We start from the raw sequence: 26,969 nt of genomic DNA on the forward strand, positions 1-26,969 counted from the left end.
AGGAGATTTTATGGGATCAGGACGGTCTTAATGGGAACAGGAGGAATCTAAGCTTCGGAAAATGTTTTCCAGGATACACTGCTATTCTAGAGCTAGGGGTTTGTTAGCTTTGAATCCAGAAAGCCTTAGCGTTGTGAGGTGGGGTAAGACCCAGTGCCTCCCAGCCCCCATTTTGCTGCAGTAGTCTTAGCCAAGTGTGGAGGTACATGCAGGCATGCCTGTCCTGTAATCTCAGTCCTGAGAAGGCCGAGGCAGGAGGATCATTTCACAGTGTAGGGCAGAAGGTTACATTGTGAGACCCTGTCTATAAAAGCAATGACATCTAAAGTAAATTCTACAGTCTTGCCGGGCTGTGGTGGCACTCTTTAATCCCAGCACTCTGGAGGCAGAGGCAGGTGGATCTTGTGAGTTCGAGGCCAGCCTGGTCTACCGAGTGAGTTCCAGGACAGCCAGGACTACACAGGGAAATCCTGTCTGGAAAAATAATAACAACAAATACCCAACCCAACTCAACTCAACCCAACCCAACCCAAAAAACCATATAGCTTCTTCATTAAAGAGACGGTAGTCTCTTCATTAAAGAAAAGTGGAAAGCTTGTGTGTTGTCTTTGTGTGTATGTGTGTTTGTGTATGAGACAGGTACCCAGTGGAGGTCAGAGGTCCACCTTGGGTAGTTGACCTTGCCCTTCACTTTGAGGCAGGATCTCTTTACTGTTTACCATGTGTCTGTTAAAGCATCCAGGGATTCTCCCGTCTCTGCCTCCCATCTCCTTGTAGGAACGCTGAGATTGCAGAGGCATGCAGTTCTGCACCTAATGTTTTAACGTGGGTTCTGAGCATTTGAACTCGGGCCCTCACGCTTGCATAGCGAGAAGCCCTCTCCCTGCCTTGTCTTCTTTTTTTTTTTTTTAAAGAAAAAGGATTGTGTGCGCTGGAATTACTGTAATGTGCCGTTTAATTTATTCACTCACAGAGAGTTGAGCCTTTCCCATTCAGGAGTTGCCCAGATGGCTAGAGTATTCTATTTACCAAAGAGACCTGCTCTATTACAGCTATTTCATCTATCAAAAGAAGTAAGCCATAGAGCCTCTAGCTTATGTAAGACCCTCTGTGGGCAAGGCAGATGCTCAGAGGCAGAGCCCCACTTCCAGGAGCACATCCACGGCAGGGTACCGGTTGTCCTTGACATGCTTCATACATACCCTGCTAAAAAGGAGACAGAGCGTCTTATTTTGCTGTCCTAGGTGAACCTGCTATAGGTTTATTATTCTCCCAGACTCCAGGACTCTAGGACTCCCACCAAAAGGACACAACTCTGCGATGGGCACCCCTTCCCAGTTGTCCCTAATGGTCCAGGCTCTTGGATCATCTCTGTATAGTGTGCCAGCCTCCAGAGAATCATGGCCTCAGTCCTTGGGCTATAATGATGCTTTGAAACTTTTTTTTAAAATTTAGTTTATATGTACGGTTATTTTGCCTGTATGTATGTCTGTGCGTCATGGGCATGCCTGGTGCCTTGGAGGCCAGAAGGTGTGGGATCCCCTGTTAGAGACAGTTGTGAGCTGCCATGTGGGTGCTAGGAATTGAATGTGGGTCCTCTGGAAGAGCAGCCAATAATGGCCTTAACTACTGAGTTATCTCTTCAACTCATGGAATAGTGATATTGAAATTTTTCATATATTCTAGAATCTTCTGGGGGAGCTTTTTAAAGCGTAGTTTCTGGGACCTACGTCAGGTACTTGGTAACCCCAGGATTACTGGATATGGGTGGGGCAGGGTGCTATCCCTAGAATGTTTCAAGGCTTGTTCTCCTCCCTCCCTCCCTCCCTCCCTCCCTCCCTCCCTCCTTTTTTTCCCTTCCTTCCCTTCTTCCTTTCTTTTTTCCTGAGACCATGTTTTGCTGTGTAGTTTAAGGCTACCCTGGAATTCACTGTGTATCTCAGACTGGCCCCAAACTCATAGAAATCCTCCTGCCTCAGCCTCCTAGGTGCTAGGATTCGGGCGTGTATTGGTATTGACTTCTGTGTAGTTGACTCTTCCCTCTTCAGGGCCCGGTTATCTCTCCAGGCTCACTCATCTCAGCTGGAGCTTGTCATTTGTGGTCCCTTGCCCTCCTTCCCTTCCTTCCTGGGAACTTGCCCGAGGGACACTTTTGCCACAGGCAGACCTAACACTTTTCATGGACTAGCTGTTGTTTATATCGTCATTAGAATAATATATAGCTCTACTGGCCTTTTAGTTTTGCAAATGATTTCTCGTTGTGGTGAAACTGGCATGACATAAAGTTTAAGGTGAATGGTACCTGTTGTATTCAGTGTTGTGTACCTTGTACCCATTAAGCAGGCACTCCCCACTGCTCCTTTGCTCTAGGCAACCTAATCTTTTGTCTTTGTGGATTTGCTGACGCTGGGCATTTAAGTAGAATCCTACCATGGGTGGTAGTTTCTGTCTGCCTGCCTTGACTTAACATAATGTCTTTAAGGTGCACCAGCCATTTTCCTTCTTCAATACCATGGTTTTATGATTTAGTGTAGTCTGTGTCACAGATAGTCCTAATGGCACCCTTACTGTACAATCGAGGAGATGGGATTACAGGACAGTTAAGCCATTCCCAGAGCACACATACTGAGCATACACAGTAATAAAGATCCCTCACTGACCTGCTGGTGTCTCCTCTTAACCTTGACCCTTTGAGCCTGTGCTAGCTTTGGTGCTGTAAGCTCAGCCTTTGAAGTTGAAGGGTAAGAATGAAACTTTATGAGAGACTCTGAAGCCTATGCATAGCATCTGATACAGCTCTGGGAGCCAGAAGTCACCTATGATGCCTCCCTCTGAGCTGCTGAGCAGGACTGATCTTTCAAAGGTCTCGGCTTAATTGGACTGGGTCAGTTTTGTGATGTGTCTCCCAGATGTTAAATGTTGAGCATTGTGCTGAGTATATGATGTGATAAGCCAGCTGGTTTTGGAAGAGCACTGTGTGTTGAAAATGATATGAGGGCTCCTAAAGGTAGCAGTTACCCCAGATAAAGGGTACTCCCCAAAAGCTGTGTTTGTGCTATACCAGCAGAGCTTCAAGCTACATGCAAAGCCACCCTGACGCCACCCCATAGCCACCCAGGGCTTTACAAGGTTTTCTTTCCCTATTTTATGGAGGAGGCAACAGAGGTGTCAAACTGAAGTCTCATCTGGGATCTTGTCTCTAGAATGGGATGGGACCAGGAAGCCTGGCTCCAGCTTTCTGTGTTTCATCTTTCAATATCTTCTTTAAAATTTGCGGTGGAGGGGGGAGTTTGGTAAGGTGGCTCAGTCTGTAAAGAGTTTGCCCAGTGAGCATGAGAACCTGAATTTGGACCCACGGTGCTATGTAAGAGCTCGGTGGTGTGTGCCTGCAATCTCAGGGCTGGGGGGCCAGAGACAGGCAGATCCTGAAGCTCTCTCTGTCCCAGCTAAGACGATCGGGTGACTGTAGGTTTAGTGGGACAGAGTGTCTCAAAAAAAAAAAAAAAAAGCAGTCAACAGAGGATGGGGTTGAGAGTGTGGGGTATAGAAGAGGCACGAGGACATATGGGAGATGGAAGAAGAGACTAGAGTTATGCTATACAGGGAGATTAGCAACAGCAAGGTGTGTCAGAGGAGAGTTGGGGAAAGATGATCTACTAAAAACAAATTTGTTTAAAAAAATGCTATAATGGTGGGTCTGGAATGATGGCTCAGCAATCGTTTTTCTAGAGGACCCCGGTTCTATTCCCGGGGAATCCGATGTCCTCTTCTGACCTCAGTCGGTGCCGGGCATACATGCATGCAAGCAAAATGACCATACACATAAAATAAGAAGTAATTGTAAAGTATTAAAACAGAAAGTGCTACCAGATGAACTAGCCCTGTTTCTACCTCGATTTGAATATGGAGGAAAGACATCTCTGTTGTTTCAGCCATGAGTCCATGGTATTTTGTTCTGACCTCTTTGAACAAATGGATATTGCAGCTGAGACCTAGAGAATTCTGCTTGCTCCTTTGACTTTTGAGGTAGCTACTGGCCACGTCGCCATGCCTTTCTGATGACCACAATATGAAATGGAATGACAAACACCATCCCAGCTGGACAAATGGAGCTTCATGGAACTCACTGGGAGCAAAGAGGCTTTGGTTGGGGATGGTTTTGAGGGGGAGGTGACAAAGTTCGTGTAGATGGTCCAGGTAGGAACAGCCTCTCTGAGGAGGGCATGCAGCAGTGGCTCCTGGATGGCTGAGCTTGGGGAGATGGACAGGAAAGCTGTGGCCACTGAGTGTTCTAGGGCAGTGGAGGTAGGTGTTGCAGGATGCTAGATAGCCTCCCCGCAGGCACAGGTGAGCTGAGGTGCAGTTGTCAGTTAACCTGGTGCTGGGCTTGGGCAGAAAGATGGGTGCTCAGGGATTGGGTACGAACTTGGAAGCCAGTGAATTTGGTGGTTGTATTTAATGGTAGGACTTATGGTAAAAAGAGCAGATGTCTTCCCATGTCTATGCCTGGCAAGTTGCTGAGGTTGAGAGCTCAGGAGGAGAACCCTTTAAAGAAGGGGTCACTGGATCTTTGTTTTTGTAAAGGTTGGTTGTGTGTGTGTATGCATGTGCATGCACGTGTAATTTTTTTTAAGGTGCCACAGCCCCATGGCACCTTTATTTCTTGTTGGTTTACATGAGGCCAGCACAAAAGACCAGTCAGACCCTTAAGGAGAGATCTAGGAAGATTTGAATAGATAATATAGCCAGGAGGAAATGGGGCACAGCCATGGCGGACCTTGTGAGATACTCTCCCTGCCAGGTGCCAGCGAGCTGGCTCCTGTGAACTCTGAGCCCAGAGTACCTGAGCATGGGTGTAGTGTCACTGTCACCAGCTGGTATAGGTGATGAAAGAGAGGCAGTGCCAGCCAGGCAGTGGTGGCACATGCCTTTAATCCCAGCACTTGGGATGCAAAGGCAGATGGATTTCTGAGTTTGAGGCCAGCCTGGTCTACAGAATGAGTTCCAGGACAGCCAGTGCTACACAGAGAAACCCTGCATCACAAAAAACAGAAACAAAACCAAAGAGGCAGTACCTACTCTTTGCTTTGTTGCCTTACACATGGAAGGAGTCAACACTTTCCAAGGAGAGAGAAAAAGCATGCAGGCATTTGTTGAATGGTGCTGTGTACACAGAATCAAGCCAGGTACCAGACAGAGTCAAGACTGAATGAGAGGGGTATATTTCCCCAAATTACTGGCAAGTTAGTGAGAAATGGTGCCTTCCACAATTGCAGAGAATGCTTTGGGTTTTATATAGTTTTACCATGAATTGCTGAGACACAACACAGGAGGGGAGAAAGAGACCATGAGAGGCCACCTTGCTTTTCTGAGGATGGCAGAAGCCAGCTCTGTCAGAGCACTGGGACAGATGCTGTGGACACAGCAGGGACAGAAACTGGAGTCTGTGACATAGACACAGGGAAGACAGCCTGGCTCTAGCAGTTCATTAAGAGCCATGCCTCTGAGTCCCAGTGGGGATTAGACCTCTCTGAAACATGGATTTCAAGGCTTGCTAGGTATTTATAGAGGTAAGTACAGGAGAGGTGACAGAGACATGTGGATGCCAGCTTGGCTTAAGCTCCATCTTGTCTTCCTTTCGTTTTTTCTTTCTCTCTCTCTCTCTCTCTCTCTCTCTCTCTCTCTCTCTCTCTCTCTCTCTCTCTCTTTCTTTCTTTCAAAATAGGACATAAATATCATTGTGTTGCCCAGGCTGGCCTGGAACTCCTGGGCCCAAGTGGTCATCCTGCCTCGGCTCCTGGTGTGTACCACTGTGCCGAGCTCAAAATGAATTGTGAAGATACATTTTGGTATTCGTGCCAGTTATACTGAGTGCAGTTAACCTCACTGGAAAGGGGAGCCTGTGCTTCCATTTATATGCGGGTCTGAATGAGTAGAACTCATCTGTGGAGGAGGCAAATCAGAATAGCTGCTGCCTCTGGTAGATGGAGGAGGGAGGGCCACACAGATGTTAACATCTGTCACACAGCTCAGATGTGTGCATTTCTATAGAAACACTACTTAGAATTCTTAGAATTCATCCCAAAGAATTCTTTTAAATCAGTGAAGGGCCAGGGGAGGAAAAGATGGCATGGAACAGTGACCATGGCTAAAGCCAAGGGGACATGTGTCTATATTCCATTGACCTTTTGTCTGAGACTGGCCATGATGTAAATGTGTGTGTGTGTGTGTGTGTGTGTGTGTAGAAGCAGCCTCTCCAGCCCTCTGTTGACCTCTCCCCCTCCACCTTCCTGGAAACCTGTCTGCTGTACCCAGAGTCTTCCTGGCTGTCATCTGCGTTTGCTTGTTTCCTGCTTTTCTGGGCACTGAGAACCTTGGCTTCTCCCACTGTCCTCTGGAACTGGCCAGTCTTTTGCTCATCCCTGTTATCAGGAAACAGACCCTCCCTTCCGCCGACTTTGACCGCTGTGCCACCCATCATGGAGTCTCCTTATCTCCTCCCTGTTCTATGTCCCAGGTCTTTCTCTTCTGTGCGTGAGCACACAAAAGGGGAATTCACTGGATCTCATTTCTCTTCCTTCTGCAATTGTAAAGTGCCACCTGTGCCTTTGTTCATGGATGCAGGCCGGGCTGGGAGTCCAGGGTGCTCTCCCCGCACTTGCACTCCAGTGAAAGATAAACACCCTGTGATTCTCTAGGTATGGGCTTCAAAACAGACACAATAAATCTGTGGTGCTGAGGGAAGGAAGGAAGGGATGAAACCTGTGAAGAGGCACAAGGAAGCCTCCAGCAGCAGGTCGAAGTTAAACTGGGGAAAGTCCTAGAGGGTGGCTTCCCAGGCTGTCTACACTGGGGAGTGCCTTAACTGGACCTGTCCATTTTCTATGGATGTCACACTTGAGCCTTTTTTTTTTTTTTAAAGGCAACTAAAGGTCTAAGTAAGGTCTTAAAACAATACTCTACATTTTATATAAAAATTTGTATTTCTAAATTTTCATCAAACACTGGGAAAACGTGATATGTACTCTGCCTTGCCTCAGAGTGGTGAGCCTGTCCCATCCCTTGGTGATCAATTTTTAGTCTCTGCAGATCCACTAGAAGTTGCTCAGAATGTGTGACAACCCTGTTATCGATGTTCCCCTCCTTTCTTAGAAGGCATGGGATTGGGACTGGTTCAAGTCTGGTTTGGTGCCAGAGCCGTGGGGACCGGTGCCTTTCCAGGTGTGTTCTGCCCGAACTGGTGGAAGTTGAGGTTAGTTTATGACCAACCTGGGCAGTTACTGTATTTGTTCTTAGGTGTTTGGTTCTGTAAATAATTTCCTACATGTGCATTCTGTTTTAAAGGAACATTTCACAATAGTCCTGGTTCAAGTTCCTGGCCTGCTTGGCATTCCATTGTCCCTTACAAAAATGCATATGTGAGTGGGCTGTATTCCCCCCACTTAATGGCTGGGCAAAGCACACTTTGTATGGTGAACTTACAGCCAAGGTCTTAATCACAGCAGCTCACGTTAACTGTAAACCATATGCCTGGGGAGACACTTTGATGCCTCCCTTGCAGACCCAAGTCCCACACCTTCCTTTTCTCCATGTGAACCTGTATGAACCTCTCCTCTGTGCTCGACCACTGGACACTAAGCTTCATGCTTAGCTCCTCCCGCCTCCCTGCAGACAGGCAGTGACTTCTACTCTTCTTGTTTTTGTTGTTGGTTTGTTTGTTTGAAACAAGCTGTCTGTCTGTAGCCCTGGCTGACCTGGAACTTACATTGTACACCAGATGGACCTTGAACTCATAAGAGATTCACTTGCCTCTGCCTCCCGAGTGCTAGGATTAAAGGATTAAACCATACGTGGCTACTTTTTTTTTTTCAAAGATTTATTTATTTATTCTTATTTTATGTTTGGCTGTGTGGAAGTACACCACATGTGTAGCCGGTAGCTTTGGAAGCAAGAGAGGGTAGAGGATGCTCTACAGCTGGAGTCACCCGAAGTTGTCAGCTGCTATGTGGGTGCTGGGGGCTGAATCTGGGTCCTCTGCAAGAGCAAAAAATGCTCTTAACAGCCGAGCCACCTCTCCAGCCCCTGCATTAAAAACAAAAACAAAAGCCACCCCCTAAAACCCCAAATAGCATGAACAACAAAACTATGGAGTCACCACCCCGCCCCCCAAAAAGAAAGATCAAAAGTTAAAACCCATCTTTAAAACCAGCTTCGTTTATGTGTGCCTGCATCCGATGAGTGGATAAAGATGCCCCAGTTACAGTCTTAGGACTTTTGGAAACACAGGTGGTATTAAAGGAAAAGTTTCCTGGCTTTTCTCTTCATTAACCTTTTGAGCTGTTTACACAACACACACACACACACACACACACACACACACACACACACACACAGAGTGTAATTACTCTGAGTGTAACAATTGGTGTTTACAGGGGCAGGCATTGTGTGCGCTGTTGTCTTCAGCAACAGCGCCTAAGGGCTGCCATGCAGTGAAGGGCCTTGCTTACAGTGGGGTGGGTAGAGAGGTCCTGGACACTGTTCTCGCTCCCCCATGGAGCAGGGACAGTGCTGAGTGCGCTTCCTCATTTTGCCCCAACTCCCCTTGACAGCACAGGCTTCATTTTATGGATGAAGCAAACTTACAAGGTGCAGGGTCTGAGTCTGACTCTGCTGGCTGTAGGCCTGGGGACCTAGAGGCCAACCTTCTCTAACTGGAAGCCCTGTCCCTCCCTCCCTCTGTCAGTTGGCTAGAGAGACTGAAGCAGTGTGCCACCTGCTGGGAACATTAAGCAGGGAAGTCTGCACTCTTCATTCTGGTGATGGAGCTAAGACCACAGTGCTGGTAGCACTTTTCTTGGGTGGGGATGGCTACCCCTGATGCCCTTTTCCTGTCTTCTGGTGGACTTTCCTCAGAGCATCTTCATCCCTTGTGTCTCTCTGTGCCCTGTCCTGTCCTGTCCTGTCCTGTCCTGTCTTGTTCTCTACACTCTTCTTCGTTTTTATCGCACGTATTTAATGTGTGTGTGGTATGCACACCACAGGGGGAAAAAAAAACAACACCTTGGTGGTCAGAGGATAACATTGCGAATAAGTTCTCTCCTTCTACCATGTAGGTTCTGGGACTGAACTCAGGTCCCCATGCCTGACAGTAAGCACCTTTATTTAATGAGCCGGCTTACCAGCCTGACTGCTCTCTATAGACACGGGTGGATTAGGGCTCGCCATGATAGCCTTATTCTAACCTGACTCCTTTAAACGCCCTGTTTCCAAGTACTGTGACATTCCGAGGTCAAGGCTTCTATGTAAGAATCAACACTGCTCAGTCACAACACCTCAAGAAATGCATCTCCACCCTCTGCTGATAGGCATGCTGCCTAGAATGAGGCTACTGCCACCTCTAGGTGTGTCTTGTGGATACACTGGGGCAAGGCCCTGATAAATTCATCACCAGACTTCTTGCAATTGTGAGAAGTCTTTACTGCTTAGAAAACTCTTCGACATCAGGCTCCACCTGAGCTAAACAAGAGTCAGGACTCAAAACCCAAGCCCGTGTCCTCCTGGCCCCGCGTTACTAGGTATCCAGTCAGATCTGAAGATCCTGTGAAGGTGAACTGTGAAGGTGAAAGTTGTGATTGGAGTGAAGGCTGGGTTCTTATGGGACTGGGCTTAGGGAGCGCTGGGTATGAGGTGGCATTAATATGCCTCACTCTGTGTGTGTGTGGCCAGCAGTTTATGTCTGGTATCTTTCCTATAATGCTTCTCCCAACTTTTTATTTATTTTAACTTTTTAAAAAAGGGTCTTTCACTGAACCTTAAACTCAGCAATTTCATTATGCTGCCTAATGAACTTTGGGGATCCACTTGTCTCTGTGATCTATATTCCACACCCCCCACCCCACTGCTAAGGTGGCATGGATGCCTGGCCTCTCTCCTCCCTTCCCTATCCTCCGCTCCCCTTCCCTCCTTCTACACCCTCTCTTTTTCTTTTTCACATGGATGGGTTCTAGAGATCCAAACTTTCAGAGCGGGTGTTTTGCTGGCTAAGTCATCTCCGTAGCGTTCATAGCACTCTTCACGTTTGGTCCATGGGCTGTCACGGTTTGAGGGAACATCTACATCTTGTTTTTTTTTTTTTTTCTGCTCACAGTTTTTTGGCTGGTTTCCATGGGGATGTGCTACATACATAGTTACTGATGTACAGTTATTTAGTTGCAGAATTCCTGGGGTTGGGGTGGGGGAGAGGTGTGTGCACAAAGGTACTTCCACAATTTATTCACAGGGCTGCCCTGTTTCAAGCCCCGTCTCTGACATAGAAGACATCCATGCTGTAGTTGCCTGTTACTGTTCCCTTGGGCACCAGTTTATTTCATTGTACTTTTGCTTTCTTTTGTGTAGTGGTAGATTGGCTGCCTCCCCTTGCCTTATCTCTTGCTTGGCAGAGGAAGTGAGTGAGTGAGCAGAGAGCAAGGAGGCAGGGAGAGAGGGGAAGAGAGGAGAAAGGGAGAGAGGAGGAGGAGGAGGAGGAGAAAAGTGTGTGAGGAGGGAGAGTGAGCGAGCAATAGGAGTCCTCCAAACCAAGCACTTCTTAAAGTGATAGAGTTCTTAGCACCTAAGTATCTGTTTTTCCAGTGTCTTATGTTTGGTTCTAAAATTTTGGGAGCAGAAGGACAAAGCATGTCTCTTGCTTGGCTGTCCTAGGCAGCAGACTGTTCAAGACAGTCTTAAGAAAGGCCATTGTGTATGTGTGTGTGTGTGGGGGGGGGGCACTGGAGAGATGGCTCAGCGGTTAAGAGCACTGATTGCTCTTCCAGAGGTCCTGAGTTCAAATCCCAGCAACCACATGGTGGCTTATAACCATCTGTAATGAGATCTGCTGCCTTCTGGTGTGTCTAAAGACGACAAGTGTACTTCCATATAATAAATAAATAAGTCTTTGGGCTGGCACGAGTGGGGGTGGGGTGGGGTGGGGTGGGGCTGGAGTGAGAAGAAGAGAAGAAGAAGAGGAGGAAGAGGAGGAGGAGGAGGAGGAGGACAGACAGACAGACAGAAAGGCCATTGTCCTCAGAAGGCTCCAAAGTAGCTGCCTGCACACTGTGACCTACTGATAATTGTTTGTCCCATCTGTCAGATGTAAGGTTTGAACATGTAAGTGTTCACTCCTGGGTAACTGGGTAACTTGATAACTTGGCTGTTGGGACTAGGTCCACTTATTGTGGCCCTCCAAGGCTGTCCTCATGGGGGCTTGTTCCCTTACATATCATGGTGTCTCACTCTGCTGGATGAAGGATGATCACACTTTAGTTCAAGGTCAGAAGTCAGTCTTTCAGAGCTGTTCTGAGTGAGAAAGGCATTGTTTCTGTGCTATTAGTTGATATTAGGACCTCTGGAAGAGCAGTCAGTGCTCTTAACCGCTGAGCCATCTCTCCAGGCTGAATAGCCATTTCTTATTTCCTGGATTGATTTGATTGATTGATTGATCTCGCAGTACTAGGAATCCAAACCAGAGCCTCACATTCTAGGCAAGCCCCTCTACCGCTAATCCATATCCTTGACCGGGTTTCTGGGATATTTTAAAGCAAATCTCATAATTTGTTTAGGCTCTTGGTTCTTAGTCACCTCTAGCAAATATATATGTAACAGATCTTTCCACATGTCGTTATCATCTTCAGGACAAAATGATGAACTCTTAATGGCACATACCCAACACTTGCTTTATTCTCCATTTGTCTTAAAACAACAACAACAACAAAACAAAACCCTTCTTACTATTTTTTTTTCTCACTTGATTCAGGAGCCACTGTAGGTCACAGGTTAGGTTTGGTAGCTCTCCCCCTGTGCTGACAGCCTTTTCCCTGATTCTATTCTAACTCTTTCTGGAGCTAGTTAAGGGTATATCTAAGACCCTCAGATAAGTAAGCATTTTTCTCCTAAACAAAATTAGTGGCCTTCAAAAAGGTTTCTACCTTCTCTTTTCTTCCCCATCCCCCAAGTTTGTTTATCCCACTCCCTGCCCTCTTTGTTTCCAAGCAGGTGATACTCCTGTTAGCATCACCGTATGGTATTTCTCAGAAAACTTGGCTTTACATTTGGAAAAAGTTGATACGTATGAAATCTGTTCTGTACACACATGTGTCACACATACATGCTGGGTCTGGTCTTCATTACACTTATCTGTTGTTACCTAGCACATTTCCCAGCATGCTTTGGGCCTTAAATGGCCATTTCTTAGGGTTTATGGATTATGTTAGTCAAGGATTGAACCAGAGCTCACCTGGTAGCACCTTCTGCTCCTTGGGGCATCTGCTGAGGCTCTGCAGCGTTGCTCAGTTGTTGATAGACCAGGACAGGGTGGTGCCCTCATGTGTTTGGGTGACTGGAAGGCTGGCCCAGCTGAGATAGTGGACAGGAACATCTGGCCGTGGCTTGTCATGACAGGGTAGGTACACTTACATGCTGAATGGATCTCCTCCAGAGTAAGCGTGTGTGTGTGTGTGTGCGCGCGCGTGCGCGCGCGTTATTGCCTCATTTTGGAAAACACAAAACCTCCAGAATACCATGCTCATTCTGTTTGAAGCCGTGCCAGGTTCTTCCAGATTCAAGGGAAGGGTACAAGGGCCCTTTCTTGATGGGAATGGCATGAGAGAATTTGCAGCCAGGTTGCAGGTACTACCATTTGGAAGGAGAACATAAAAACTGATACCCGAGGTCCTTGACACTTGGCACTTTTCAAGTCCCTAGGTTCTTTGTGCATCTTGTGGCTGATGTTGATGTTTTGAGGCAGGATCTAACTGTGTAGCCCAGGCTGGTCTCAAACTGCAGCTCTTAGGTCTCCAGCCTCCTGAGTGCAGGGTCTTATCAGCATGCGCCACTATATCAGCTTCTTGCTTGTATTATTATTTTTTTTTTTTTTTGTATGTAGCATCTTGGACTCAAACTAGGGATTTGTGTACTGGAATTACAGGCAGAGCCTATTACTAGGTCCTAGCCTATAATCGCCTTTTGATGGAAGACGGAAACCCCTGTGTGGAGGAGTCTGCCTTAAAGGTTATTCAGCATATATCCCATCCCTGTTCCTATTTGCTAGAGAACCGAGAAAACTTTGTGGGGCAGAAGCACTGTGACAGGTGACATGATAACAGACAAATGGAATGGCTCCAGGCCATTGTGTTGGGGAGGCCTTTGCCAATGGAGTAGTACCTTAGGTAGCGAGGGACCGGCTGGCAGTGTGACGATCCTTCCGGAGAGTAGGAAGCACGTTTGCAGTCACTCAGGGCATGCGAAAAATTGAGCTCTGGGAGTTCTTTATCCTTTCTCGGCATCTTGAAGAGTAAGAGTGAGGCCATCCCTCAGACTGACTCTGGGCAGATGGACAGGGAGCTTTCCAGCACCCCTCAAGAGGCTGGAGGTGTGGCTCAATGGAGAACATCTGCTTCCTGTGTGTGAGACTCTCAGATTGATCCCTGATGTACTCCCACTCGGCTCCCAGCCAAGAACATATTCATAGGATCCAGGCTGGTAGGATACTGTGGTCCTCACTGCATCCTGTAAGGGATGTGTAAAGAGAAGAGCCGAGAGCTTTGAATCTTTCTCTGCCCAGATCTAAATACAGCTTGGCCCAAAGACAGCTTATCAGCTGGGAACAGACTGGTCAATAGCTGATCGATAATACAACACAAAGCCTCGGTGTTCTCCATTGATCTCTCCATTAGTTGATGTTAGCGTGCCAGTGGCTCTGTGGTGAGATAGCTCATAGTTCCTGTCCAGACTCATCAAGGACCCTCACAGTGGCTCAAGAGGGTCACATGGGCCTGGCAGCAATACCCCTTGGACTGACTGACTAGCCAAGATGAAAGGACTTTTAAGATGATCCCTCCTTCCTTGTTCAAAGTTAAGAGCAGTTCGTAATGTTGTTTCCACTGATTTCGAAGAGATTGGTAGCCAGGCAAATCAGGAAATTAATAACATGTGCGCTGCTTTACCAGAAGTCAATTTCTAGGAGCCACCCAGACTGTTGCTGTTTAGTTCCCTGCAGTGTCTCAGCATTTGTGTCAGTGTGCGAGCAGATAATCTACTTTGCACACTGCTGTGACTTTCCCGCTGTCCAGAGGGGCGTCTCCTCTCCTACTCTGAGATCTGACTGTATTCCACTTATAACCAGACCGATATTTGCAGGTAGAATTTGGTATTGATGTATTGAATTAGTCTCAAGAAAAAAAATTCTGTTTTTCTTCTCTTTCTTTCTTTCTTTCTTTCTTTCTTTCTTTCTTTCTTTCTTTCTTTCTTTCTTTCTTTCTTTCTTTCTTTCTTTCTTTCTTTCTTTCTTCCTTCCTTCCTTCCTTCCTTCCTTCCTTCCTTCCTTTCTTTCTTTCTTTCAAGAGATTATTTATTCATTTTATGTATTCACCATTGCTTTATTCAGACACACCAGAAGAGGGCATCATCGGATCCCATTACAGATGGTTGTGAGCCACCATGTGGTTCCTGAGACCTGAAGTCAGGAGACCATGGGGGTTCCAAAGCTTGTTCTGCCAGCTGGAAGCCTTGTAACCTGGTCACATGACTTCTGTGAGGCCTAGCCTCCTTTTTTGGGAGGAGGCATTATTTTGACACAGGGTTGCCTCGAACTTGGGATCTTCCTGCCTCGGCCTTCTTAGAAGGCCCAGAGATTACAGGTGTACACACCTCACGGGCTCACAATCCAGTTTTGAGTCACTGAACCCTGCTAATGGCTAAAATAGTATTTTTTTTCTCGAGAGTATGTGTATATGTACTGTGTACATGCTTGCTGCTTGCAGAGGCCAGAAGAGGGAATTGTATTTCCTGGAACTGTAATTACAGTCAGTTGTGAGCCACCACATGGGTGCTGGGAAACTGACCCTGGCTCCTCTCTGCAAGAGCAAACAATGCTCTTAATCTCTGAGCCATCTCTCTAGTTGCTGAAATAGTATTTCTCCTGCCGAGGTGACTTATTTGGTAATTTTAGTTGTTCTGTGTGATGGCATCCTTATCTTCTTTGTTTATGATGATTTACGTTATGTCTGTCTTTGTTTATCACGATTTAGCTATGTTGACACTGGGGACTTTTCTAGTTATTGTTACTTTCTCAAATTATTCATAGTGATTACTTGCAAAAGAAAGAGCTTTATTTTGGCTTGTGTTTATGCAGGTTACAGTCCAAGAGCAGCTGGCCTGATTGCTTTGGGGCTGCAGTAAGCCGGTGTGTAGCGTGGTAGGATCAGGTGGCAGAGAAAAAACCGTTTACTTCAGGAGCCAGAAAGTGACACCAGATTGGAGTGGGGTGGGTTTACATAAACTCCTTCAAGGGTATGTCCCCAATGGCCTGAAGACTTCCCACTAGGTTCCTCCCAATTCCCAAAACTCAAAAGGTAAGCTTTTCCCAACAGTGTCACTCTGGGAACCAAGGTCTCAACACATGGGGACATGCTTAGGCCACCTGGGATGAGTGTGTTTCTGACAGAGAACTAGCTTTTTTTTTTTTTTACAAAGGTTCATAGAAAGCTGGCTAGTTGGGGCCTCGTAGCGATAGAACATCTGCCCAGCAGGTGCACAGCCCTCAGAGCCTCAAGTGGAAAGTGAAAAGGAAAGGTGTAAGCTGCCCTGGCAGGGGTGGAGAGATCCTGAAGAGACATTCTGGATTCCCTACTTGGTCATCAGACTATTAAAGCAACAGTCCCAAGGAGTTAGAATTCCCCCCAGGAACCTCTTGCTGGGAGAAGGAAAATGTGACAGCCAGAGGAGGAGCTACTCAGAGGACATTGCATACCTACCTTTTTGAGTACCACCTTGTGGGAGAGACCCAGCATGGATGGGCCAGCGATGGAGGGGGGGGAATCACACTTGGCCAGGACTGCTTGTTGTAACTCTTGCCCTGACACCGTATTTAAAACTAAACCTCACGTCAGGATCTGGAAGATGGACTTGGGATGAAAGTGGGCAATGTCACTAGTTTACTCTGTTCTTATTAACAATGTGACCACCAGGATGGCATCTCCTTTCTGAGCTGAGCTTCTTAAGGCCGCCAGAGCTCAGGCACTAACCCTAACAGCTCTGTTTGCAGAAGGAAGGAGGTAAGGAAGGAAGGAAGAAGGAGACAAGCAAAAAGAGTGGAAACTGGCAGGTTTGGCAGGGGCTGGGAGTAGGAGGGCCAGTGACTAATTGGGAAAGTAGCACTTCCCAGAAACTGTGGGCTCTAGCCTCCCTCGGGGGCTTCTGAGAACAACCAGCTGTGAAGCCAACTATGATCCCAGGTAGGGCTCCAAAACACATTCAGACTGCGGGTATTAACACTTTAGAAAAGGCAACTGATCTTTAGGGATCAAGGCAGGTTTACAAAAATCCCCAAACCTGACTAACCTCAATCTTCCTTTTGATGGGATTATTAGACCTCAGATACCTTGAGTTGTGGTAAGATTTGACTAAAAGCACATGGCATTAGGCCTGTGTTCTGCCAGGAGATAGAAGGTTTGGGTTAAAGTGCTCTTGCTCTGTAGGGGTGGGGCACCAGTTGGCATGCATGCCCACCTGCTTTCTTGTTGACAGAGCTGTTGAGCAAGGTGGACAACGGACGAGATTGTTGTCATTTTCTCAAGAGTGGCAAAGATCATGTTTGGTTTGCTGGAGGGGCCGTAGAACTGGGTTTCTACTCCAGCATGTGTCTCCACAGAGCACAGGGCACAGACAGGCCTGTGTAGAACAACTGTGCATATTCATAATCAAGCCGGAAGCCTCTCACCACTCAGGTGCCTCTACTGAGGCAGTATGGGTCTAGTACTGCCATTCCACCCAGGCCCACCTGTGGTGCTTCCACATGCCATCAAAGTGAGATGGATAGCTGAGAGATGGAATGAGAGACCTGAACTCTTAATGCACATATATTAGATCTCAGGCCAATCTAAGGATGATGAAACGTAATGGGAGCAAATTTGAAAACAAACAAAAAACCAGCTGTTCTTCTCTTCAGAGATCATGAGCATAGGGGATGGGATACAGCTCAGTAGGCCACTTGCCCAGTTTATTCAAGGCCCTGGGTTTGATCCTCAGCACTTCAGAAACGTTTAACCCTTGCATGAGATTCTGAAATTTATTTAAAGAACAAAACAAAACAAGGTGGCACATGCCTGTCACCTCAGCACCCAGTGAGTGGCGACAAGAGCACTGTAGTTCCAGCCTGCACTATCTAGTGACAGCCTGTGTGATGCTTTGGATAAAAATGGCCCCCATAGGTCCTTAGGGAGCCACACTTTTAGGAGGTGTGAACTGGTTGGAGTGGGTGTGGCCTTGTTGGAGTGGGCGTGGCTTTGTTGGAGGAAGTCTATCACTAGGTGGCAGGCTTTGGGATCTCAGAAGCTCAAACCCAAGGATAGTGGCTCACTGCTTCTTCCTGCTGCCTGTCGATCCACAGCACCATGCCTGCCTGCATGCCACCATGCTTCCCGTCATGACGATGATGGACTAAACCTCTCAGCTGTAAGCCAGTTCCAGTTAAACATTTTCCTTTTAAGAGTTGCCTAGGTCATGGTGTATCATCACAGCAACAGAAGCTCTAACTAAGACACCTTGTTTAAATAAAAGAAAGCATTTCCTAGCATGTATAAAGCCCTGAATTTGATCCCCAGTTCAGCATTCAAAACCAGATAAGTAAGGAGGAAATCTATCAATAAGTAGATTTTCATTAGCCTTAAAGAAGAGGCCAGAGTGGGATACACTTTCTAAAACACCAGTGTAGTCATGTGTGTTAGACCTGACAAGGGGTCTGATGGGGTCTGGGTGGGTGATGGGGCCTGGGTGGGTGATGGGGCCTGGGTGGGTGATGGGGTCTGGGTGGGTGATGGGGTCAGGGTGGATGATGGGGTCTGGGTGGGTGATGGGGTCTGGGTGGGTGATGGTTGTACTAGAGTTTTGCTCTCAGGTCCCAGCCAGCTGTGGAGAATTCCTAACGGGATTAGAATGGGGAGATCAGACTTTTGAAACAGTGGGTCGTTTGAAAACTTTTGTGGGGGCAGAAGATTCTCCTTAATCTGTTGGCACTAATGCTTGCGTCAACCTCCGAACGCCAGATGGCAGTGAAGCAAAAAGATGAGCAGGGGAGTGTGCTGGGCCCAGAGTTGAGCTTGCTGCAGGTGAGGATAGGAACAGGGTTTGGAGAAGGGCATTGGAGGCAAGGGCACAAGTCAAGCTGTAGAGGAAGGGGCTGCTAGGGAAGGTGGTATGACGTATCTGGGGGCCCTCAGGCTTCAGAGCTTGGCTGGGATTCAGGATACTCAGAGGGCCCTAGGAGAGGCAGAACTTGTTAGGATTTAGGCAAGGATGGTTTTGCAAAGTCACGGATCAGGCTGCAGGGCATCCACAAAACACTTGCTTCTCTGGTGAGTGCTTTCCGATGCAGAGAAGGATGTCTTGAATGACAGTTCCCTTCAGAGACACAGAAGGGTGGTAGTGGACAGACAGAAAACTAGAGGTATCGGGACCATTTGGGGTCATTGCTGTTGTCTGGGTGTGAAGTGACATGCTGTGGAGGTGGAAGGGAACACAGGCACGCAGGGACACAGCATGGGATGGGGGTGGAGCAGGTGCATTGAGAGGGCTCCTGCAGCCACTTTACATTGTTTCCACGCTGTACCTTCCCAGTTTAGCTCACAACTAGAACATGCACACTTATTCAGGGAGCATGCGCAGCTTAGCCTATGCCTTCCTTTGAAGTCTGCCTGGGATGCCTGGCATTTTCTACTTCGGAGATGAAATGAGATTTGGACAGTTAGCTTCTACCATCTTTGTTCCACAGCTGGATCTGACCTGTTTGCCTCGAAGCCGGGTCAGGTTGCAGTAAGGCATGGCCAGTAGTAGTGTCTTATCTAAGGTCGTGTAGTTCCATAGTTTATTTAGGGCATGAAGTGAAGACACTAGCTGTCCAGCTGTCTCCCTCCTTTATCAGAAACATGACTGGAAACCGGTGAGTCAGCGCAGTAGTCTCTCGGCTGGCCAGCATAGACTGTGCAGAGTCCCTGCCTTCCCCTAGTAGCTGTCTGTGTGCTTGCCCGCCCCAACCTTGCTTGGCAACTGTGGAGTCTTAGGCAGATTTTAATGAGCTTGTTACTTCAGCTCTTGTCAGCTCAGAAGGAGCTGCTACAGGGAGGCATTCTGATCAAAGCTGCTGGTCCTTGGGAAAACAGTATTGTTGAGATGGGAGGCATAAGAATTAGGGCTGCAAGAACTCAACGTAGAGCTTGCTAGAGCCTGCTGTATCGGGGGACGGCTTGGCATATAAATCTGGCGATGAGAACTGCAGACCTGACTGTGGCCTCCCTTTCAGGACATGTGGCCTCAGTGGGCAGGAGGTCCATGCTGTGTGTGTGTCCTAAGCTGCTTTGTACAACTTAGCTTCTCAGAGAGTGCTCAGTCACTGAGGACTTCCTGCAGTGAGCAGGCATAGCTATCCAGGTTTCAGACTATTTAGACTTTAAGAGAAAGTTCCACTTTTATTTCTTATTATTTGCTGATATGTGTATGTGTGCATCGGTTTGTGCACGTATGTGCATTGCCCTTGGAGGGTAGGAGAGGGCATTGGCTCCTCAGGAGCAGGAGTTATAGGCACTTGTAAGCCACTTAACGTAGGTGTTGTGAACAAACTCATGTCCTGGAAGAGCGACAAATGCTCTTAAATTTTCTGAACCATCAAAACCCCCAGGCTTTTTAATTTTTATATTTTATTTTGTGACAGGGTCTTACTATGTAGCCCTGGCTGGGGTGGAACTTGCTTTGTAGACCAGGCTGGCCTCTAGCTTAGAGATCTCCTTGTCTCTGCCTCCCAGATATTAGAATTAAAGGCACTCACCATTATGCCATTTGTTTGTTTGTTTGCTTGCTTGTTTTTTGTTTGGTTTGGTTTGGTTTGGTTTGTTTTTTTTTTTGAGGCATGAGCCCATGTAGCCCTGTCTGGCCTAGACCTCACAGAAGAGCATGGCTTTGAGCTCTTGGTCCCCCTGCCTCTACCACTCAAGGTTGGGATACAGATGTGTTCCACTGCACTCTCCAACTTCTTAATCCCCATTACATACGCAGGACGTGGAATGGCGGCTGGAAGTTGATGAAGATTCAGCAGATACTTGTTAAATGACCGAATGACTAAATCTGGCACAGATGGGGAGACTCAGTTCCTTTTAAAGCATCAAGGATGGCTTTCACAGTAACTTATCTCCTATGGTAACCATTAGACAGCTCTTCACATAATAGCAACAAAACTGTGTTTGGGTAAATGGCCTTGGAAGTGCAGTTGGTTCCCTAGGTGCTGCTTTGTGGAATTCATGATTTGAAAATATTTCAATAAACATATTTCCATGCTTAGGCTTTCCGCTTGTGATGCGTTCTCAGTCCATAGTTGGTAGCATAGCACAGCCCGTCCACTGCATCTTCTTTTTACCCCAGACCTCACCATACATTTCCCTGATTATCTGCCTGTGCACCACCTATCTAGGTCCAGATGTGTGGCCGTTAGGCTCTGTGCTTTGGAGATGGAGGACAGAGATGTGCTTACTCAGGTGAGCATCGCTAGACCCTGCCCCCAGGGAGTGAGTGCTCACTCCGAAGCAGTGAGACATTGTACCAGTAGAGAAGATAGTTACAAAGATGGAGGCACAAATGTAAAGAAGGAAATGAGCTTTGACTCCACTACACAAAAGCGTGTGAATCGTAAAACTGACAAGATGGCTCAGTAGTCAAGGCACTTGCCACACAAACCCGACCATCTGAGTTAGATCTTTGTAATTACACGTAAAGGTGGAAGGAGAGACCCATCTCCAGAAAATTGCCCTTGGCTTCCACACATGCACCATGACGAGTATACACCCTCCCCCTGCCACAGGCACCAGGCACATACAATAATAAAATGTTAAAACATATGTATTATATATCATGGACCGCTTTATAAAAACAGGATATTTGCTGAAACAAAATAGACATGGAAAACGGTGGATGTTTTTCTTTAAATTTCTCTTTAAAATTGACCTTTGGACAGTTGTCAAACAGCAAATACAATTTGGGAGGGAGAAAAAAAAAGTCCTAATTCTGGCACTCTGTCTTCTTTCCCATAACAACCAGTCATCAGGCCATGCTCCCTGTTGCTCTCCAGTGCAGCCAGCCCCAAGCAACACCTGCCATTATGGAGCCAATGCTTCATTAAAGAGTTTCCTAGTGGGGCAGAACTAGTTAGGAAAGGCTTTAGCAGCAGGACATGGCAGAAGACGTAGGCTGGGAGGAAGCAAGAGACCGTGCTCCAGAACCAGACGGGCTACCCACTGTGACCCTAAGCAGTTCATAGTTCCCCCAAACCTCTATCTCCAACCCAGCCTTACCATGTAGGCTTCACATGGTGCCCTCAATACGTGGGGCCACAGAAACCAACCAAATCCAGTCTCAAATGCAGTCTGCACCCAAGCGGTGCCTCTCTACTTGATTTCAAGACTTACCCTCCAATCTGTGATTTCATCAATCCCAGATTATTAACTAATAATGCAGAGTGAAAAGGGTCGGAGCACACCGCCACTACGCTTCATTCCAAATGCTATCCTTTGGGTAGAGGCAGGGAAGGGCTCCTTCTGCCATGCCAGAGCCTCCCTTGGTGGACTTAGTGTATCTTCTGTTGGAACAATGAATCCACAGTGGCCTTGCCAGCTTCATAGGCCTAGGTGAAGGAAAGGATAAGTTGGAGGGGTCCTCAAAGCAGAAACTCAGAGGGACTGGAAGGACGAAGATGGGGGGATGGAAGCCACCGTACGAGAGCCTGCTCTCGGCTCCCCTATCCTGCAAAGTCAGCCCTCCAGCCTACAGAGGCTCCAGGTGACTCGGTTTGCCTGTACTGTCAGACATCTCATCACATGGAGCAAGTTTACCCTCCTTCCTCTTAATCCCACCGGTAGGTGCATGCCTGTGACTTTACACTGGATCGCCTTGGGGTGCGGCTGTCCATGCTCCTGCCTCATCGTACACTTAGCCCTCTGCGTCTATTGTTGCTTTGCAGGAGCTGGTCCAGAGTCTCCATTCTGTAATCTAGTGGTAGGTGCTGACGCTTGAAGCCAGGGCCTTTTGATATTTATGCCCTCTACAGTGAGGCTTTATCCCTACCCTCGTGTTTTTTTACTTTCTATATTTCATATAGATAGAGATGTGCAGATAAAGCCGAGGGATAGTTTGATGAGTTACTGGAATGCAAACGTCCCGTCTCCTGAGATAGAAACCTGAATGCGCCAGATGTATCTCTCTATCCCACCACCTTCTGGGTTCTTCCCTCCTAAGCAGCAGCTACCCTGACTTCAGTGTGGCCACATCCTTATTCAAGTTTCCTCACCCAAGTGTGTTTCCTAGACGGTCAGTCAGTGGTGTGTGTGTGTGTGTGTGTGTGTGTGTGTACCACCAGCCTAGCTATCACCTCTCAACGCCCTCAATCTTAAGCAACCACAACCTAATCTCTAGGGTTTGTCCGCTCTAACGTGTTTCTAATGATAGCGTCATATAGGTATGGTGCTTTGTGGCCAGTTTCCTTGCCTGAAGCCGAGGGTCTTCTTATTTTATCCCTATGGTAACATACATTGATATTCCAGTCCTTTTTATGGTAAAATAATAGTCCACCAAATGAGTATTCTGTATTTTGATCGTCAACTGATAGCCGTTTTGGTGTTTCTGCTTTTCAGGTATAATGTGTAGAGCTGCTGTAAACATCCATGTACAATGTTTTTATGAGCATGAGTTTTCATTCGTTCATACATACATACATACATACATACCTCCAGATAGACTTCCAGGCCACGTGCTAGTCTGTACTTAACCATTTCGGGAGCTGAGAGAGTGTTTTCCAGTGTGGCTGCAGTCTGTTATTTTGTCAGCAGCGTGTGAGGAGTCCAGCGTCTCCAGCACTTGTTAGGTCGTTTCCGTCCTAGCCATCCAATGGTGGCTGTCATGGTTTACAGGTCAGGTCCCTTGGCTGCTGTGGCTGGTCGCATTTCCAGGTGCTCATTGAACCCTTGCCGATCTTCCGGAGCATGATACACTCCTTTTGCTGGTTCTTAATTAGATACTTGTCTTTTCGTTATTGGATTATAATAGTTCTCTCATTTATTTTGGATAAAAGTCTCTCATCAGACACAATTGGCCCTTGACATCAACTAACTGGATCAAAACTACTGAAAAAAAAAATTGTGTCAGTACTGAACATGTATAGACTCTTCCTTGGTCATTCCCCAAACAGCACAGTGAAGCAAGAACGACTCTCTGCCTAACAGCTGTTGTCTGGGTGGCATGAGTCCGCCAGAGGATTTAAGTCACGTGAGAAGATGTGCATAACTTATTTGCCATGCGTATGAGGGATTCGAGCATCTGTGCATTTTGGTCTTCTTGATTGGTGTTGGAACATTTCCCTTCCCCCGCCCCCAGCAACCCCCCCCCCCCGGGGCTGGAGTGACAGCTATATATATGATTTGCAAACTTCTCCCACACCGTGATTTGCCTCTGCAGTTTTTTGTTGTCTTGGTGCCTTCGAAGCACCATTCACTGGATACACAGTTCGCTGCTGCTTTTGTTATTTAGCTTATACTGTTGCTGGCAGTGTCTCTTAGCAGCTCTCTGTTATAGCATCTCTCTATACTGTCGCCATAACTCCAGCTCAGGAAGCATCATGCCTGTGCAGTATTGGGAGTTTCACAGTTCTCTCTCTCCCACTGAGACCTGCTCCATCTCGAGTGGATTTGCCTGTTTGCTGCTACCTACTCTTCAGTACAGGGAAAGGCCGTGTGACGCCTGCCGCTTTCCTGTTGATTGCTGGTGTTTGTAGTAAGGAGTGGGTTCTCTAGTCACCTCTGAAGTTACTGTTTACTTTTTTCCCCCTTTGTTCAATGTGAGATAGGAGTTGAAGTTCATGAATAGCTTCTTGCTCTGATGGTGTTTATTGTAAAAGTTATCTTTGTCTATCAGAGCATTTATGCACCTTTATCAAAAATAATATGTTGTTTTCTTTCTATACTTTCTCTTCTGTGCTATCCTAATGCTAGGCCTATGCAGTCTGGGTTACTCTATAATTAACTCTTAAGTTGCACTAACTTACATTCTGTCATTACTTCCAAAAATTCTTGGTCTATTCTAAGTTCTTTTTTTTTTTAATTGGATATTTTATTTATTTACATTTCGAATGTTATCCCCTTTCCTGATGCCTCCCTCCCCCAGAAACCTGCTATCCCATTCTCCCTCCTCCTGTTCTATGAGGGTATTTCCTTAGCCTTCACGGGACCAAGGGCCTCTCCTCCCATTGATACCCTACAAGGCCATCCTCTGCTGTATACAGCCATATATGGCTAGAGCCATGGGTCCCTCCATGTGTACTCTTTGGCTGGTGGTTTAGACCCTGGGAGCTCTGGTTGGTGCTGTTTGCTTCTTTGTCAGTGGTTTCTTTGACACCGAGTTGAAATGTCTTTGCTATGGAGTCGATTTTATCAGAGACACGTGCCTGCATCTTGCTTCAGTGAGTACTAACAAGCCTCCTGGTCAGTCAAAGGTCTGAGTTGTCTTGCAGTAGCTTCCTGTTTGAGATCTTGAAGCTGGGGAAAGCACCTGTCAGCAGCCCATCTTGCACAGCAAACGGAGAAGCAAGAGATGTGGCTTGTCCAAGGTTGCTCCTGTTTCTAAGCAGCGGGTATTGGTGCTGCATCTTTCCTGTATTCATGCTCCGTCTGCGGACCACACAGAGCCCTGGAGTGTGCCTGGGCAGAATTAACCCATTGAATAAAGTCATTCATCCAAAAAGCTTTATTCTATAAGGAAAGATGAGGTTTGGCAGTGTTCATCTGGGCCTCTTAACTTCATAGGATTATGTGATATTTGAATATTTTTAATTTCAAATTCTTACTTCACTGAAATAAGGCTAATTAAAAATTTATGAATTGGTATGCATGCATGCAGTTTATGGAGAGAAATGGATTTATAATAATATTTTTGTTTTTTACCCATTTTATCATGCCCTCAATTTTCCTGTTCCTCTTTGTCTTCCAGAAACATGCCAAAGGCCAGGATTTGTTCGACCAGATTGTGTACCACTTGGACCTGGTGGAAACAGATTATTTTGGTCTGCAGTTCCTCGACTCTGCCCAGGTCACGGTATGTCTTGCAGTGATTCATTTCAGAAACAATTGGCTCTTCGTGCTAATTCTAGAGCCCTAGACATTGATTGAGAAAAGAGGAAAATTGAGATATTTTCCCAGTAATGAGCTTGGCAGGTGATGCTGGTGGTGCCCAAATGAAACGCATCCAGGATGCCTGTCAGACTGCCCCCCCCCCCAGGCCACCACTGACCAGGAGGCTGTGTGCACAGAATACCTTCTGGGGACATGGCTGCACACAGGGGTATATGATAGGAACATTGCTAATGTAGGGGAGGAAGAAGAAACCCCTTTATAGACATCTTTTTGGTGGTAGGTCTAGGGAATCCATTATCGTCCTACAGAACCAGGGTGGGAAGCAAGCAGGTGCTAGGAGCACAGTTGAAGTGGGGGAGGGGGAGGGCTTCAGGGGATGTCACAGCCAACCTTGGCCTGGGGGTGGGGGCGGCGGTGGTAAGTCAGAACAGACTCACCTCATCTTTCTGGAGACAGATGCCACAAAGCTCGGTGCATTTATTTCCTTTTAAATTAATTTTTAAATTAATGATTTATTTTAAAAAAAACTATTTTATGTCCTATGGGTGTTTGCCTATGTGTAGGTCTATGTATCATGTGCCTGCAGTGCCCAAGGCTAGAAAGGGCTTTGGATCCCCTGGGAATGGAGTTACATACAGTTGTGATCAACTGTGTGGTTGCTGGAATGAAACCCAGGTGCTCTGAAAGAGTGGTCAGTTAACCACTGAGCCATCTGTCCAGCCCTAGCACTTATGTTTCTGAGAGCAGGAGTGACTTCCTAGTGCTTCTTCCCAACAAGCAGTACCTTTGGGTTTCAAAGATAACGTATTCGGCATTCTAAACATGTTTTCTAAGTGGCTGTTGTACATCGGGCTCTATTCTAGGCATTGAAGAGAAGGTGGTAAATATACAGTTGATGTAACAAACATGACAGGCAGTGGACAGTTAATAGGGATACAAGGAGATCACTCAGCAATGCAAATAGGAGGACCCAAGTTCCTGAGTTTGGACCCCCTCACCCGTGTTAAACAGCGGGATGACAGCACGTGTCTGTTACCCCAGCAATGCTCCATCCCTGGGCTAAGTGGGGAGAGTTGTACCCTAGAGCTTGCTAGATTGTTAGCTTTGCTAATCTGTGAGCTCCAGGCCCCGTGATAAAAACCTGTCTCAAAGGGTAAGGTGTAGAATGGTTGAGGATTAAACACATCAGTGTTTACCCGCCACGTGCAAACCTGCATGCACATGTATGCATACGCACAGACACATACCTACCACACAGACCAATTAGAAGAAGTATGGGACTGGACGGATAGGGTGCTGGGTGAGACCGTGTTTTGGAAGCTGGGTATTCTGGGAACCTGTTTGAGCTGGAGATCTGGAGCTCTTTATACGTGGGAGACACTTACCAGATAGTCCCTGGGGATAGCTATAAGATGTAGCTGCTCAAAACTGGTGCCTGGTAATTGGTTTTACTCTCAGAGAGATGCTGAGTCCTGAGGTGATAGAATCTGGCTGTTGGTGCTCCTGGCTACATCCTCCTGAGAGGGACATCTCTTGGGTGACATCCCACCACTTCCCTCTGTGCCTTAGGACTTCTGTCTGCTCTAAATTCCTTACCTTGCAACAGCTCTTGCTTCCTTGACTGTTCCTGGTTCCTTCTTTGTTTCTCAGCTGGAGAGTTCCTTTACCTCAAGTGCAAGGGAGGCCTCACACCTTCTCCCTCTCTGCCTCTTTGGCCCAGTCTACTTGCTTAAAGTTGAGCTCTGCCCTCATGGCTGACCTTAACATCCATTGAAA

General features: G+C 46.9%; 1 protein-coding gene across 5 annotated transcripts in view; it reads left to right on the forward strand.

The window, feature by feature from the left end:
• The window catches only part of Epb41l4b (erythrocyte membrane protein band 4.1 like 4B), a 147,545-nt gene that overhangs the window by 13,871 nt on the left and 106,705 nt on the right, over positions 1-26,969 (forward strand). For all 5 annotated transcript variants that reach the window (XM_029475977.2, XM_021160258.3, XM_029475978.2 and 2 more), the window contains exon 2: positions 25,051-25,155. In XM_029475977.2, the coding sequence (XP_029331837.1) occupies positions 25,051-25,155 (105 nt within the window). The remainder of the gene's footprint in view (positions 1-25,050; positions 25,156-26,969) is intronic.

This window comes from Mus caroli, unplaced genomic scaffold (assembly GCF_978045245.1).
Source record: "Mus caroli unplaced genomic scaffold, Mus_caroli_1 scaffold_6, whole genome shotgun sequence".
NCBI lineage: Eukaryota > Metazoa > Chordata > Mammalia > Rodentia > Muridae > Mus > Mus caroli.